Below are 17,948 nucleotides of genomic sequence, written 5' to 3' on the forward strand. Positions count from 1 at the left end.
TAATGACCTGAAATGATTTGCATATTAATGAGGCCTTTCAGTCAGGTAGGCTGTGAAAAAACCCTCTGTGATCATGATTCAAATCTCATCATGGTGTAAATCAAACATACAGAAAAATATTATTACAATTTAAAATAATGGTATTCTATTATATTCTTTAAAATATAATGTATTTCTGCTATGCAAAGTGTCTGAACAATTATGTTACCTCTATGGCATTGCATATAGGCTTTTAGCTTAAAAGCATGCACATTTGAAGAAATATTGATGGATTCTCATGTTTATGTCAATTTTTCTATATAGAGGAGTATTTATTCAGGATTTATTGTCATTACTATGAGTGCTGGATACTGTGTTTACAATTCATACTTGCAGACGGAGGGCGCTCTGTGCACTTTTAGTCCACAAATGCCTGCTAAAGAAGAATAGGCAATCCAGGAAATAACTGAACTAACAGAGGCCAGAGATAGCTAACTATGGCTATTCAAAACACTTTTCAAGACAATAAATACACGATTGAGACGATGAATGCATGTATTGATTGAATTTGCCTCTGAATAGCGCTCCCTCCGTGGGCGTGGCCGCATTAGCGGATAATGAGCTGAATCACGGATTTCTGACATGGTTCTCTTTTCATACAGATTACATAAACACAGAATGTTTGTTTCCGATTTGACTTACACGATTTAAAACCTGACATTTCAACGTTTTTTTAGACATAAGTCTAATTTTTTTGTGATTAGTATTCACTAAGTTACAGTTAATTTTCTGAGAACTATCAGATTGGACTTCCTTCAGAGGGAGACGAGAGATCACGCATCATGATAGTTTTCTTTATTTTACAAAAAGCACAACATTTTGTTTTTACTCTGAGTGTACACAAATAAAATAAGATATTCCACAGATTAAAATGGTGTGTAACTCTTAATTGTATGTGCAACATTAACTGAGTATTTTGAGTCTCTTTCACACTAGTAAGAAAAAAAACGTGGTGGTATCGCCGGCGATACCCTCAGACCTCAGAGTGTTAAGATATAATTAATGATAGTCTGATTGTCTGTTTGAAAGCTGGGGAACCCCGTCTGGGTGAACTGAAGCAAACCAGCAGCTGGTCAGTCTTACACCACTGGGCAGTCTGTGAACATAAGTTTCAAGGCCCTAGCTGGGCAAAGCTGACTGAGCTTCTCTTGGTCCACTGAAACAAAAGGAGGAGGATGAAAGGCCTGCAAAATTGTATAATGTGCTATGTTCATGGCCAATTTAGGCACATAGCCCAGTCTAGGGTGTAAGATGGCTTTGACCCTATCTGGGGCAAATTCTAAGCAGGAGGAGGCAACCAACAGGGCCTACAAATCTCCTACTTTTTTAAGGGATGTAAGAGTCAACAGAAATGCCATTTTTAGTACTAGTAATTTCTCTGAAATTGAGTCCAAGGTCTCGAAGGGTGCCAGGGACAACCCTTCCAGAACCACAGCCAAATCCCAGGCTTGAAATTTCAGATGAACTGAAGGCTTTAACCTCAAAGTGCCATGAAGGAAATGGGTTACTAAATGGTAGCAACCCATGGGTTACTAAATGGTGTAAAAGACCCATCGCAGCTATTTCCACCACGTAGTCTTTAAGCTTGGAGGGGGCTAGACCAGCAGAAAAACAATCCTAAAGGAATTCCAGAACTGAAGCCACTGGACATTTAACTGTGTAAAATTGGTGTTCTCTGCACCATAAAGTGTGGACCATAAAGATCCTCAACTTTAGAAAGTTTAGGATGGTCTCAACAACCTCAGCTGAGAGACCATAGTTCAAGAGTTGGTCTCTCTCAGGGGCCAAACCCAAAGATTTCACATCTCCTTGTTTCTTGAGAAGTAAACAGGTCTACTTCAGCCTGGTCAAACTTTTCCCTAATCAATGCCACCCTCTGGGGGCACCACCACCCCTGCCTTGACAGGATGTCTGCTCTGTGATTCAGATACCCAGGGATGTACACTGCTCCCAGGGAGAACAGCTTACCCTGTGATCACAGGAAAATCTGGTGTGCCAGTCTGCAAAGAGAACATGACCTCAGAATCTTTGATGATTTATGTATGAGTCTACTGATGTGTTGTCTGTACAAATAAGATCATGATAGCCTCTATGATCTGGGAGGAAGTACATCAGGGCTAGAAATACAGTCATCCTCTCCAGGCAATTTATGTGCCAAGAGAGATGACCTCTCCACAGACCTTGAGTCAAGCGGCTATCTAGAACTGCTCCCCGACCTGTAAGGGAAGCATCCGTTGTGTTTTGCAATGACATGACACCCCCAGCACAGGTCCCTAAGACATTAAATTATGTTAAAATTAGGCAGTCTTTGATGTCATTGAGTACAAGGATGCCCTGGAATCTCAGAAGAGCCAGAGCTGCATCCATGTACTTTGTAAAGTTGCAAGGGGATAATGTTAGGCCAAAATGATGTACCCGATACTGGTAAGCTTCGCCCTTGAAAGCGAACCTCAGGATATTCCTGTGTTGAGTAAGGATGGAAATATGGAAGTATGCATCCTTTAGATCTATCATGACAAACCAGTCCTTTGATCTGATTTGAGTCACGATAAGAGGAATCGTCAACATTTTGAACCTGTATCTCCTTAGAGTATGGTTTAACTGACACAGATCTATGATGGGATGCACTCCCGCATCCTTCTTTGGAACTATAAATTACAGGCTGTAGAACCCAGAATCCCTCTTGGGATGAGGAATACGTTCTATGGCCTCCTTCACCAAGAAAGACTGAACTTCCTGTTCCAGCTCCTGGGCTTGCACGCTGAATCTTGGGCGAGAACCAAACTGAATTCTGTACCCCTTCTCTATTGTACTCAGGACCCATTGAGACACATTTGGCAGAAGTTTGGGTGTCCTTCTCATTAAAGAGGGGGATGCTCACAGTGAGTGCAGTCAGTCCCCTCAAGAGCTGACCGTGCATGCTCTGCTCCCAAGCAGTTAACACAAAGATCATGTGTGTCCCACCCGTGATGTAGTGTGATCTAAACAGCTTATTTGCCATGTGTAAGTTCTTTATGTGGTCGATGAGACAGACAAATAATAAATAGGTTGGTCAGAAACGCTGCATTATTTGTGTGTCTTTTATAGCTTCTGTGGAACGGAATAGTTGCACACGTGCTTCAGATGCAGACACGCTGAGGCATTCCCCATAGCATCAACGTCAGATGCAGCATGGAGTTTCCTTGAAAGGTAAACAAGCTTTTTGCCAGCAAATGAAGTAATTGTACATCTGCAAGGAGGGGAAAACTGCTAATGAGTCAAATAGTGACCCCCCCCCCCCCTGAGGAGAGCCAGGTATTATGGGTAATGTATATTTTTCATAGAACATCTTGCAATAAAATACTTTTTTTTATTGAAGTCAATAACACTAGCTTGTGGCTTCTACAGAAGCATAAATAACTGTTTAACAATCCTGAAGCTTATGGTACTGTAGGTCTCTCTTGAAATGTTTACATGTTGTCATTAAAAATCAGTTTCTCATTGAGAAAATGAATCGGATTGTAAATGCCACAACCCTACTGTTGTGCTTTATACATCTGTTTACACTTACCAAGCTCATGGGCAGTAGTGAAGGCAGATGGCAACCCATCATCTTCAATCACAGAACAACTTCTCTTGGGATCACACATGGTTCCAACATCTGCCATACCCAGTGTGTCACACGTTGAGGCTCCGCACAGGTCCTAGATCAACAAAACAAACAAATTGTAGTAATTATCCTTATCTGAATTTTTAACACATTTTAAATGCTAATTTGATTTGTAATTATAAGTCAATTTGAGTACAAATTACATTTCCGCATATTTAACCCATACGAGGGTGTCATTTTAAATTATAACATAAAAAGAAAAAAAAAATTAGCCTTCAGTAAATATCTAAAACTAAATGTTAACTGAATCTAATTACTTATTTAGCTAATATACAAATTGGTATGGTTGGCGAAACCAATGGTGTATGGTTTCAATCATTGGCGCATGATTCCATGGTGTAAAGTAATAATATTAGTGATTAAAAAAAACTTTCGGGCAACACTGATATGCAGGTAAATGTAACTGAAGAATCACACTAGCACAATGAAAGGGAAAGTTAGTTAGTTAGCTGGAAGAATGTGCTTTTGATTGACATGGAAATATTTAAGATACCCAAAATATCTCTCATTTTTATTGTGTAAAATAATGTATCTCAGTCCAAAGGAATTTCCGGCTGACCTATATTGTGTTACCACAGTTTAATATGAATTTTCTCAAAATATCTGTTGAGCCCTACTGACTCAACATCATAATAGCAGGTTTGCTGGTCAATCTTATCCCATGGTGCAACACCCTATACCAACTCCCAAAAAAGGACTAACATTGCTTGCGGTCATAACCTTAGCATTAAAAAGTAGAATTCCTTTCTGGCCATAACACACTTAAAGAGAACAGAAGCTTCACCACATTCAGAAGAGATTATGTTTATTCAACTCCTTTAACACTCAAATTTTGCTCTGATAGCTTAGACCATAAATTAAATTGCATTGTCAGTGTGAGTGTTAGGTTACAGCTCATATACTTATACATGAACATGTAAAAGTTCAAGACAACCTATAAGGACAGGGGGTTTCTTCTGGTCTCTCTCTCTCTCTCTCTCTCTCTCTCTCTCTTTATTTATTTATTTTTTTTATTTGACCTAGTTTTCACATCCTTTCTGCATTTCTTTATGTGTGAGAATCCAGCTGCTAACTCCTAATGATCATCATGGGGCTAATCATAAACAAATTCCACTGAATCTTTTTAGACCTTCTGACGATGTATGCCTCATTCAAACATTCAACAGGTCAAAGTACTGCCTTGTAGTCAGGCATCTGCCAGAAGTGTTTGGGAGTGTATTCTTCAGTCATAATTTTGTGTGACATCTAATCTGTGAGAAGTAGAGACAGGGATAGCTGCAGGTCGTAATGGCCATGCCAAAAGGTATACAATGCTACAACAGAAATGCTTCTTCCGGTCATGTGCATGTGGGGTAAATCAGTGCTGTTTTATCATATTAGATACATTTGTGCGTTGAAAGTTGTTATAATGCTACTCTGTGTGTTCACTCGGCAGCTGCTATGAGACACTTGTTGAATACTGCAGTAAGCTAGATCGATATAAGTCATGGTAAAACATTGTACTTGTGGTAAATCAAGAAACCAAGATTTAAACAATAAGACTAAACTATATAACATGATTAGTTTTCTGTCAACGAATGTATCCAAACAGTTGCGCCCCTGTCTAATAAAACATATAATATGAAGAGTTTCGTTGCAAAACGAGATAAATCCATTTTTTTAATTTTTCAAAAATCTTGTTTTTTGGTTGTGCATTCCAATTAATATCAATTCAACTGCAGTTGGTTTGTTTTGATTTAAACCTTCATAACTTAAAAATACAGCTAAGTAGCACCATAAAACAAAATAATAACATGATAACATAATAATAAACATGTTTTGACAAAAATGTTAAAAACGGATTTATCTCGTTTTGCAACGAAACTCTTCATATATTAAAGTGTCTTTGATGTTTCCACGGAAATCGAGGGTAACGCGGATATGATGTCATTGATAGGTGATACACGGACACGGTCCGTGTCCTCAGTAAAATTGCTTTTCTTCTGGATTTAAACATTATTGGAAACCTTTGGGATAATGTAAGTACACAAGTCAAAAATATATATAACACTGTTCTAGTGGTTATTGGATATTTTAATCTAAAAATCTTGCATATTGTGCCTTTAACTGGTTGCATATGTCAGATTAATTGCATGACTGGGGCAGAGAAAAGCTGCTATCAAACATTGTTTACTTAATCAGCTGAGTCAGTGTAATGGTGATGGGATAGATCACATACACCAGTTGATGCAAGGTTTGCAAAGAAATTTCATGCTCCCTTGTAAAAGTATTTTTTAGTATTTTTAAAATACAAAAATACAGTATTTTATTTTGATACATGGTTTGGCTGCTGTATTTGTAGTTTATTTTGATACATTTAAAATTAAGGTATTTGGTATTTTATTTTAAAATACATTTTGATGTATTTTTGCCCAACCCTGCTTACCCCACACCCTAACAGGCAGCTTTCATGACCAATTGTGAAGACCTTTTGGCATGCCCCCTACCTTTCTGCACACCCATTACTCTGACCTGCAGATCCCACACTTGGAGACAGATAACAACCATGAGACTACTCTACACTCAGGATGAAAATACAGCAAAGTTGCAAAAAAAAAAAAAAAAAAAAAAAAAATTAAATGCAGCCTATATTATCAATATTAAATGAAGGCAACATGGCCTGTTCCCACAAATGCATGTAACAGGAAAGGTGTGACCTCTCTTTCTAAATCACTCCATTCACCACTAGCTCAACACCAGCTGCTCTATGCACAAGGGGTTTTAACTTTACATTAGTGCTTAAATTAGCCACTCTGCTCTAGTTACAAATATTCACAATCTGAAAGCAGACTGGCAGGTTTGCTGATTGGATTACAAAAGAACATGAACAATTGTATTTGTTCACAGTTATGGTGTTTAGGTTATTACTTTGGTCATATGTAGTTCACAAAGTAGACTCCTTTACACACTCCATTATAAACAAATATTCATAGAAAATTTCATGACACAGTTGACCTCTTTAGCTCATATGATTAGCAATTCAGTTGTGAGAATTGGTGTTTTGTGTTAATTTATTATTATAATTTGCAGGTTTTCTAAACTCAAATGAAAATTACATGAGTAAAATAACACACATTTAAAAAACAAGTTTGGATCAGTGGAAAATATGAAACATCTTTTTAGAAATTAGAAACACTGTAAACCGGACCCCAGTCCTGACAAACTTGTACTTGTGTGACCTAAATCTAAAATCTGTTGGACTGCTGGTTGAAATATGAAGAAAAAGAGCAAATGAGTTTTGTTTTTGTTTTTTTTTTTTTGTTTTTTTTTAATCAGATGCCATTTAAGATATTATCTGATCAGTTTCTTGTTACACCATTGTACCTAGTTATACCCCTACCCCAAGTTCAGACTCCAAGTGCCAGATGACATGCTTTAGTAATAAAATGAGGTATGGGCCTTTTCATTGGATTCTAGCCATCTGCTTGTGCCAGGTGGAGGAAACAAAATCAGACTTTTTCAGGTCATGGTTAAGCTAATGGTCTGTTGCTTTCACAATGTTAGATAAGAAATGAGAGACTTCCAAGTCATTTCAAGCAACTTATCTATCCACTGTTTTTTATCCATCCTCTATGTTTGGCCAGAAATCTCTTTATCATCTGCAAAATGGGGGGGGGGGGGTGACTTGCCCATACTCTCCACAAGCAGTGCTGACCCAATTGGCATCCAACATTGCAAACATACGACTTTCATTATGCCTTTATAAAACCCAAACTGTTCCATATGTGCATTTCTCTCTCTATTTCACTAACTCTTGCCTTCCTTCGCACTTTCTATCAATATCATTGTTGTACTTTCTCTGATATACTATCTTACCCTACCCCTGCAGGGCAGTAGTGGTTATATGGTTAGCAACCTGGTTAGATGCACACTTCCAGCAGAGTGTCTGTGCAAACAGGCGCGTAATTAAATACAGGCCACATAGCAATCAAATTGTAGTGCTTCAAAATTACAAAATTGAGATGATTCGTCTAATGATTGCAACAGTGTATTTCCCAATTATTATTTGAGGCATTTAGTTTTCGCCATCTTGTTGTTGTTTCATTCTGTTCTGATACTCTACGGCCCAACAAGCTCAATAAAAAAGTTTCTCTTGAATCCTACCATGTGACAAACTTGAGAACCACAGGAACTGCAAAAAACAAGCTCACATGGCAGTCAACAAGCTCCAAGCTAGTGATCATTTTCAAACCAAATATGTTGTTATATAAAAATAGGAGATGGGCCTATGTAGCCCAAGGATGTTGGTTACTTTTAATTTGCCAACTAAAAACATAGGAACATAGCTGAGAAGGCAGATGTGGATTGTGCAAATGTTTGATGCTGGTAACTTTAGCAATAGTTTACGGAAACCTTAAGAAGCCATGCATTATTATTTTTTATTTCTTGTTTTCTTGAGATCTCGACATAATAAAAGTTGTTTTCTCATGATCATGATCTCAACTTAATTTTGTCATGATCTCAGCATAAAAGTTGCTTTCTTTTGATCTCAACATAAAAAATGTAATTATAACTGCAATAAAGATGGTTTGATATTAGAAGTTTGTTAGACATTCAATCTTTTCTTCAACATTAAATGACGTGGAGAACTAATCTGAGCAAACAAGCTTAGGTTAATGAATTTATGATGCTCGGGAGGCTAACAGCAAACTGTGATTTGAATGTTTCCCGCTAGAAGGAGCCACAGGATAATTCATCTTTTAAGCCTTCAAAGATACAAAAAGTTAGTCTTTTTCTATCAGTTTCCATCCTTTTGAATGGAAACAAATGCATAGTACATTTGTATAACTATGAAGTACTGATAGTATAGTTTTATATAATTATTGTACAGAAAAATCGCTGAAATGCTTATAGATCATTTACCACCGGTTTCAAAGACAAGGCTTCAGCTAGTCCTAGACTAAAATGCATGTTTGAACTGTTTTAGCTGAAAGCAACTTATACTGACATATATTAAAATATGTCAGTGCCATTGTACACCATACCAAGATGTACACCAGTAATGTTTTTTCTAGTGTATGTTTATAAAAGTTACTTAAATATCCTAATTGAACTATCCTGACTTAAGCTAAGCCCTGTCTGTGAAACCGGGCCTTAATGTTTATGTTTTATAGACCCCACTAAAGCATATTTCTGCATTCCAGTATTATACTATATTATAATTTCTGCAAAAATATTTGAAGAAAAGAAATGTTAGCACACATATGTTATGGAAACTACCCTGCATACCTTTTAAAAAAACTTACAAAGTTATTTAAAAAGTATAATGCATTGGCTATCAGCACAAATCATTCACTTTCCATTAGTTCCACGCGTAGTGGAGAAATGCCTTTGATGGAGGCTACATTTAGCAAATGCAAATAAAATTCAGATGCGACTTTCTGTCTCCATGATGAACTGCTGAGTCAAACTTTTCTACTGGTTTGCTGTTACCAATTACTCAAATTACATAACACAAGGATGCATTATAAAATAACAGCAATGCTCTATGTGAAATGTGAAGTTTATGAGTATACAGATATATTTACTATTGAGAAAAAGCTTTCAGCAATGTGTGAATTTTGCATAGTGTATGTACACAAAAAGCAAATGTGACGAGCAGGGCGGGTAAGAGCCGTGAGGGAACGGCGCGAGGCCGGTGACGCGAGTGATAATGAGCGTCACCTGCGAGGCGCGCCGGCCTCGAGTCTCTCACGGAGGAGCTCCGGAGGCATAAAAGGAGGAGCGACATCAGTGAAGGACGAGAGAGGACCAGGTCTGGACTTTACGTTATGTTTTATTATGTTTGTGTGGCCGGCAGACGTCCGCGAGGGTCTGCCGGCATTACTTTCGTTTTGTTCTTTGTTTATTTTCTTAAAGATTATTGTTTTAACGTTCGCCGGTTCCCGCCTCCTTCTTCCCGTTTACGAACTGTGTTACACTGGTGCCGAAACCCGGGAGGAAGGAGGGACATGCTGTCGGAGAGCCCTCGCTGCTGAGGGGGATCGCGGTGCTGCGGAGTTCGGGCAGCACGGGAGAGGGAAGACCGCAAGAGGCTGCTCGAGGCGGTGGTGCTGGAGCCTAGTGAAAGCTGGGACGGCGGCGAATCCTCCTGGACGGCAGCCACCCCACCTCGTCCCAGGAGCACGGCATCCGGGTCTCTCGTCACAGCAAATATTACGATTTAATGTAGACTGAGAGGGAGGCTAACATCGGTAGTTAATCTGATTCTTTGAAACAGGTTCTGAAATCTGTGACACTGTTCTTAATGTTATTGCACTAGCTGACTGTATACTGATTGCCTAAAAGTCATATAACTGTAACTGCCTCCTTAACAACACTGTAAACTGTAGTTCATGTGCTGAAGTTGCATGTAAGGCTTTGAAATCCATCTTATGTCAGTATTGTAATGGTAACATTTCATGTTGCCATAGCATGACTCTCCGTCTCTCTTGCAACAGTGGCCTAGTTACAATTATTGCTCTGGTTTTTATTAAACATGAACTGTTGCAATTCTGCATGGCTGGCCAACAATGACTCATTTTGAGACTTTTCTTGTTTCTTGCAACAAATGTACTTCTTAAAAAAACATACTTGCTGCCATAATATTTAATTGGTGATTAAAAATACCTACAATAATCCACTGCTGGTTTTGATGCCACTACATCATTTGACAGAAAATGAGGTCACAACAGAACAGAGTGGTTAGAAAGATATGTCGTTTTATTCCCAGGCTGCAGCTGGGATTGGAGCTCTACAGCAGGTGGGCCTGGAAACAGCAGGCATGTAGGTTTTCTCTCTCTATCTTCCTCTGCTGTTCACCACCCTCAGCCTCTCCCTCATTAAATAGTAATGGGGAACAGACTGGAAGGGGGTGGGAGGAGGAGAAAGAGGGGTAAAGAGTCCAATCTCTCACAGCTGGGATGGTGGTTAGGGGAAGCTCCCCTCAAAACTGGACACTTCCCATTAGTGTATCTCCCAAAATCCTGTATGAAACTCCATTTACCTCTTTGGTCTTGCTGAAATAAACAGTTTAAAGAAATAGTTCTGTCATCACTTACTCACCCTCATGTTGTTCAAAACTCATTTGACTTTCTTCCGATGAACACAAAAGAAAAAATAAATAAAATAATGTACTGGTAACACTTTTCCACTCAAGTAAATACACTTTAAAACTTTAAAAAGGATGCAAAAGAACCATAAAGTACAATACATTCAAAGTCTCCTGAAGTTATAATAGTTTTGTGTGAGGAGAAGTCCAGAATGTAAGTCCTTATCATCATTAATTCAAGAATTGGATCAGTCTGATTCCTGATCAAATCAATTCAAAACCTGACTCAAATGATCTTCAAAGATCTGACTCAAAAGTATGATTGATTCACAAGTTAGACAGTGCTACTTCTCACATGAACTCTTTCAGAGCAGAAAAGTGAATAAGTTATAAATCTTCTGAAGCTATGCACTTATAAGAAATATAGTGCATGTGTTATAGGAACGACTTTTATTATCCTTTTCTGGTCCGTTTTGAAGCTTGAGAGCTCCAGTCCCCATTCTTTTTAACAGAATGGAAAAAAGCAACTTGCACACTTAAAAAATGTCTGGGCTTGTTAATCTCCCTATTTTATCCCTTTAGCATAATGGATTACCAACGCATTAACTATGTTGTAATCTCCATTTAAATGTCTGCAGAATCTACATTTTTTATAGCTGCAGTATGTCTATATGTTCAAGACATACCTGCTGTAGTGTTCATCCATCATCCATTTCTGCATTCATCTGTCTATCAATTGATATTTGTCATTTCATTCATATTTCACTCTGTATTATTTATGCAGACTTGCATAATCACAACTTACTCAAGGTTGGAATTTTTTTTTCTTTTATGTAGGTTTGCAGATGTACAAGTCTAACCCCTCTCCAAATCTTCTTGACTCATCCAAGACCATGGAGAAACCCAACAATCTCTCTCTGTCCACAGGGAGTAATGAACATAACGAGTGGAAGAATGTAGGGAGTAACTGTGCTCTCTTGCTAAAATGCTTCATAAGTTCCCTTTGGAGAAGAAACAATAAAACATTTACTCCCCTAAGAATGATTCACTACAGCTGTCATCCAGACTAGGCAGACATAACTGGTCTGGATGTCCAGCTCAGGTCATGTGTAACTGTAGCAGATTACCAGCGGATACAATGGCTGCACTCATCTGGCGTCTTTGGAGCTGTTTTCACAAATACAAGTGTTCCTAAAAAACAGCTGACAGCCTAAAATGAGTTCATGCGGGTTAGTAAGGGTGAGTCGGTGCAAAGTAGGAGTTTGTGTGAGTAAAAGCATAAACTGACAGACTGGGGATTGAATGCTGAGCTTTGTAGCCATTCCTTAATATTCAATGTCATTGAAAACAGTTGATAACAGCTGAAATGAATGGAAACAGTGCTCTGTTTGTGAGGAGATACTTTTATTCTGCAGTGGCGTTAAATAAGGGCAGGAAGATGTGAAGTTGAAGGACAATACAGACACTAACAAGCAGAATTTCAGACAGGTTTGGTAACCAATAAAGATTGTCAGTCATTTTCAGTCAAAAAACATGCAAAAAATAAGTTTTTATTAATCAATAATTTGCACACCACCATAATTTATGTGAAACGGAATAAAGGTTGTTGGTGTTTTATTACCACTTGTGTTCATTTTTTTTTTTTTTTTTTTTTTGTATGTACAGGTAGGTATGTTTTTGGAATTTTCTGACAATGTACAGTGCACAGCATAATGAGAGACATGTTGGGATTCTTTAGAGATATAACATTCCAGCAAGTCTGCTAAATCAATTACCAAAGAAGCATGTCTAAATTATTCAGGAAAATAAGATTTTCTTATCAAGGTAATAAAATGTAGCAAAAATGAGCACACCCTCCTAAAAGTTACAAAATATAATGAAATAAAAAATTTCTGGTGTAAGTTTAAGGCAATGTTTGATCAAGTAAGTTGAACAAAACATTTAAAGAGAAGTAATTTCTTGAATATTAAAAGTGTTATATAGCCCACTGATTCATTCTCAGACTTAATGCTGACAACAATGGAATCACTTGGGAGAGAGACTTATTTCTTAGCACAAAAGAGGACAGTGGTACAAGAGGATTACTAAATCATTGTTTTAAGTGTGAAAATATAGCAAAAGTAACACAGAAATTCAAAAACAATAGACATGTAACAAGGCCCCTGAAATAATCAGGCCTTCATTTTTCAGCTTTCATTTAGTGATGAGGGATTTTTTGCTAGACAAAGAGCAGGAGAAATACCAAGCGAGTGTCTCAGAGCCAGCAAAAGCTATGAAAAGAGTGACTGTTTATCTCACAGAGTAAGATGCAGCCTGCAGAAATGACATGCATGGTTGTTGTTCTCACTGGAACTACCTACTGTACCCAAAGCACAATAAAGTCAGTTAGCCGTGTCCAATGCCCATATTTACAAAATATAGATTCTGGGAATCAATACTCTGGTCTTGTGAGACCGATTCAATCATTTTGGATCTAACAGCATCCAAAATGTTGTGGTGTTGCTAGAGGAGGAGTACAGTGAGAAGTGCCTGGTTCCCACAGTAAAGTTCAGTGGTAGTAAAGCACTTATATAGGGATGTATGAGTGCTGAAGGTATGAGGGAGTTGTGCTTTATCAATGCTGTCAAGAATTCCAACACCACTGTGTAATTTAATACACAAACTTGAAACAGATGTTACCCTTTCCTCATTCCCTGCATTGTTGGGCATTTTTTCAAAATGACAATGAGAATATGCATTCTCCAAGAGTGAAAAACCTTCTGTGGACATGTATTGCACTCAATCTTAACACTCTTGAGCATCTGTGGGGGATTCTGTAGAGACGAGTTGAGCAACACTCCCCATTAAAGATCAGGGCATTTAAGGAGCTCATCATCCAGGAGTTAAACAAGACAGATGACAGATTTGTCATGAACTTGTACACTCCATGCCAAGAAGGGTCAGAGCAGTATATTCAAAATTATGGAGGGCATACTAAGTACTAGAATATTATACATTTGTTGAATTAAATCTCATTTCTGCAGTCCTTGATTTAAACAAAATTGGCTAATTGACAAAATTGAAAAAATCCATTATATAAAAGGATCATTAAATCGGTAGGCTACATATCACTAGCACTATATTCCAAATCTTCTGGAATCAAATGGAAGTTTTGTATGAAAATGGAAGTTTTGTATGAAAAAAATCTGAAATTTAAATAATTGTTGACTGAAAATCTTGCTGTGTGTATAATAGTGCATGAATTGTGAGGTCAACTTTAAGGTCATTTTGGAGTTTGACAGCACCCTTCCCCATTCATTTAATGGTATGAAGAAGAGTGGCCAAGATTTTCTTCACCTTTTGGGTTCCATGAAAGAAAGAGATTCATAGGGGTTTGGAATGACATGAGGGTGAGCAAAAGATAACACAACTTTTATCTTTGTGTGAATTATCCCTTTACTTTCAAAGTTCACACTCTTTCTGTTTTCTCCCAAAAGAATCTTCTCAAACCAGCCAAGAGTTGTTGTGACATTTAGATCTGACCTAATGCAAATGCTAATTTGAAGACATTGCCCTTTTTTAAATTTAGAAGTTGTACATCCAGTGTCAAATCCTGCTCGAAATGCTATCAATTAAAAATAATAGTCCAAAAGTTCATTGAGATCAATAAGCAAATTATTTTATCACTCAGCAAATGTGAATGGTATCTCTGCTGACTCAGAGCACACATTCCTACTCGCATTGCCAATACAGGGCAGTAGCTTCAAGGCAGGCCTGACCCATGACCTTAACAACACTTATAAACATGATGGGAAGCCCATGGCAACTACAGGTTAACTGGAGAGGCCGCTCTTGTTGCAGCCTGCCCATTACTCTGAGAGACACAAAACATATTTCAGAGTTTGAAAAACCTATGTATACCAATGTGTGATCTGATATTCCTTTTTTTTTTTAGAATAAAAACTTTTTTTTTTCTTTTTTTTTTTTTTTTTTTTACAAACAACACATGAATAAAACACCATATTGATATTTATGCAGTGCACCTTTGGACTTAAAAGCTGTGATTACAATGTCATCATAAATCATGTCTAAATTGGTTTGATTATTGAGCAAGTAAATTGCAGCCGTCTGTGTTCAGTTTTGTTTCATGTTGCAAGCCATCTTGATATAATTACCACAAGATACATTAGCAGGATCATTCTATTCGCTGATTCTCAAACTGCCCCCCCCCTATTGACGAAACGCGCATTACACCTTACCTGTTTTGTGAATAGGATTGCCGTATCCCAATACTCCTCATGCTTGTCATTGTTTTTGTTCAGCTTCTTCTGCCAGGTGCAGAAATTACGCAGGGTCATCGCCGCGTTCCCGGAAACCTTGGGTCCTTTCTCTTCCTCGTTAATCACCATAAACTTGACAACCACGATGCTGATAGAGTTGAGAATGGTGGGGTGTTTGTAAAGCTTAGCCGCCACGGACATTAAGGTTAGCACGTAATGCTTGAGGTCATCACCGTGGAATTTGGCCATAGATTCATCGGCCACCACTAATGTCTCTACATAACGCGGAATGGAGACGAATCTTTTCGAGCGGTTTTTCAGAACTGACATAGTGAGGTTACTCATGTGTTCCTTCATGTGCTTGAACTTCGCCAAAGACTGTGCAACGGTGTGGGTCACATCGCTGTCCACGCCGCACCTTGACGTGGAGTTTCCACTCATATTGGCGTTAGATCTGCGCCTGATGACATGCGCATCCATATTGTCCCGGTCGGTGTCGTTAATAGCCGGAGTGATGAAATATTCCCAGCCATCGTAACCGAATGCGCCCTGCAGCCCCTTGCACAAGCTGAGCGCTGCATAGGAATATGGGTCAGAATTCACCTCACCGGCATAAAAACACCGGCTCAGATCTTCGCTGTGCGCGGAATTTTGAGCAGCTGAGTCGGCGCGCGTTGAGAATCCTGGAGCAATGAAGCTGGAGTCCGACTGCAATTCGAGTACAAAATCTTGTTCAAATGCACTTATTTTGAATACAACTTTTTGCGCCAACGTGTTGTCTTCAGCGCCGACTAAACTGTTCTTGACATGATCCAGTCTGACCGGCACGCAAAACTGACTCTGCATTGAATTCACAATTTCCAATTGAGCATAGAACACGTTAACAAGAAGAACTGATCTTAGCAACAAAAACATGTTTGTGCGCGAGAAATATGATTTATAAAGCGCAAACTGAGAAAGAATGAGATGTGGATGCAACAATATTCCAGGATGCGGTTGCACTAAAATGTTTTCTGTGCTCATCCACAAAGTGTGAAATCCGCCGGTCTGTGATCCATCCCTTTCTTGTACCTGTATACTGAAGCGGCACTGCTCATCTGTCGTCTTTATGCGCACACGTCATGTGTAAACATCTAGCGCTTGTAATCAGAAGATTTTGGGGAGGTGCTCGAGTGCGCTCATTGGGTATGCCTCTCGGTTTAAGGTTAAGCTCGCAACTACTTGTGGCTCTGTGAGCTTTCGCATCATCAGCCTGCAGCGCTCCAAGAGCAGGGTTTCCCTCCCACTTCATCTACAGCATCCAAACAGTCACTTGTGATGTGAAGTTCGCAAGGGGAGGACAGTGCATGGACATAGACATATCAATGCTGTACTGCAGAGTTCTAAATATATTCTATTAAGTGATCTTAATTATTTTTTTTTTTTAGTCTTAACTTGTATCTATTTCCATTTCCCTTCTCTTTTCTGAAACCTTCAAAAAACCAGGGAGCGATATATTCATCATTTAAGGAGAGGTTATAATGGGACCTAAATTCCAATAATAAAGGCTTTCTGAAGCAAAGCGATGCGTTTGTGTTATGAAGTAAAATATCTAGCTTCCGCCAGACCGCCTTCCATATTCAAGTTGTGTAAACTGGCGTCGCGTCAGTTACACTTTTTCCGTAAGTTGAATAGGGAAGGCGTAGGACGTAGCGTAAGCTTTTTGAACTGCAAGAGTTTTACACTTTCTTCGTACATTGAATACAGAATGCGGTCTAGCGGAAACTAGATATTTTACTTCATAACTTGTTAAATATGGATATTTAATTTAAACAGACGCATCGCTTTGCGCTTCACTTCAGAAGGCCACGGAGCTTATAAATGCATAAATAAATAAAGTCTTATACACCTAGGATGGCTTGAGGGTGAGTAAAGCTTGGGCTAATTTTCATTTGAAAGTGAACTATTCCTTTAAAGGTACACCTATCCTTAGGATGCATATTATTAGTATCGTTCAGCTGTATTATAGTATATGCACCTTTTAGGTAGCTAAGGTATAGAGGGGTACCTGAGGGGATGCTAACGGTGACATGCTAAAGATAACATTTTTTAATTGTGTCTCTGTCGTGACTGCTGAATCTAAAAATTTGATATACTTGTTCAGTGGACCCCATTCAGTTATGCACAGGTGTAAGAGCGACATCTTGTGGTGAAGAAATTTCAGCACAACTTAGTAAAAACCTTTAAACTACGACCAATAATTTCAGAAAAATACTCTTTCTATTCCATGCAAAATCATTATAGTATTATTGGACAATTTTTTTATACTGTAGGATGCCATACGATCTCTTGTCAAACTGTTATATAAGCAGAAAAAACTCTAGTTTCCAAAATTATACAAATGATACAATGCTGCCCCTTAGCGATGGTTTTGAAATCAACCTGTACGCTGCGCTACGCATATGTACTGCGCTGTGATAATGAAGACCTCGCTGAAAACCTCTCACTGTGTGTTTTGTGAATAACCTCTTAGATGTCCCTATTTATTTTGAATCATGTGTCTTTCTGTTTTGTTCTTTAGAGGTTTTATGAGTTTAAAGTGTATTCAGGATTTAACTAAATCAATGCCACAGACAGATAGAGAGACAAGCTCAGGATTTCAAACTGATGTGCACTCCAAAACGTATTTGGGAACTTTAAAACCATTCATTTTGATTTAAGGTTCACCTAGCCAGGATATTCAGATGTCACCTTGCTCGTGGGTACACCGCGTTTCTTCCAAGTTTTTCCCTCGTTTAACACGCTCTCTAGAATCTACATGGTTGACACTCAACACATACTTTGAGTGTCCTGCAGCATTCCAGCCGGCTGTTATAATAATAGCTGTAAGTAAGACCCGCAGTAGTGAAAAGGGGGCGTGCCGGTAGCCCCATTGGATCAAACTGAGTTTCTT

General features: G+C 38.5%; 1 protein-coding gene across 1 annotated transcript in view; it reads right to left on the bottom strand.

Moving 5' to 3' along the window:
- adamts15a (ADAM metallopeptidase with thrombospondin type 1 motif, 15a) overlaps positions 1-16,120 on the bottom strand; it is a 30,127-nt gene extending 14,007 nt beyond the window's left edge. The window contains exons 1-2 of the mRNA XM_067408426.1: positions 14,996-16,120; positions 3,590-3,722 (exon numbers count right to left, since the gene is read on the bottom strand). Coding sequence (XP_067264527.1) covers positions 3,590-3,722; positions 14,996-16,039 — 1,177 coding nt within the window. The 5' untranslated portion in view covers positions 16,040-16,120. The remainder of the gene's footprint in view (positions 1-3,589; positions 3,723-14,995) is intronic.
- Between the last annotated feature and the right edge of the window lie 1,828 nt (positions 16,121-17,948).

Source organism: Chanodichthys erythropterus, chromosome 13, assembly GCF_024489055.1.
Source record: "Chanodichthys erythropterus isolate Z2021 chromosome 13, ASM2448905v1, whole genome shotgun sequence".
NCBI lineage: Eukaryota > Metazoa > Chordata > Actinopteri > Cypriniformes > Xenocyprididae > Chanodichthys > Chanodichthys erythropterus.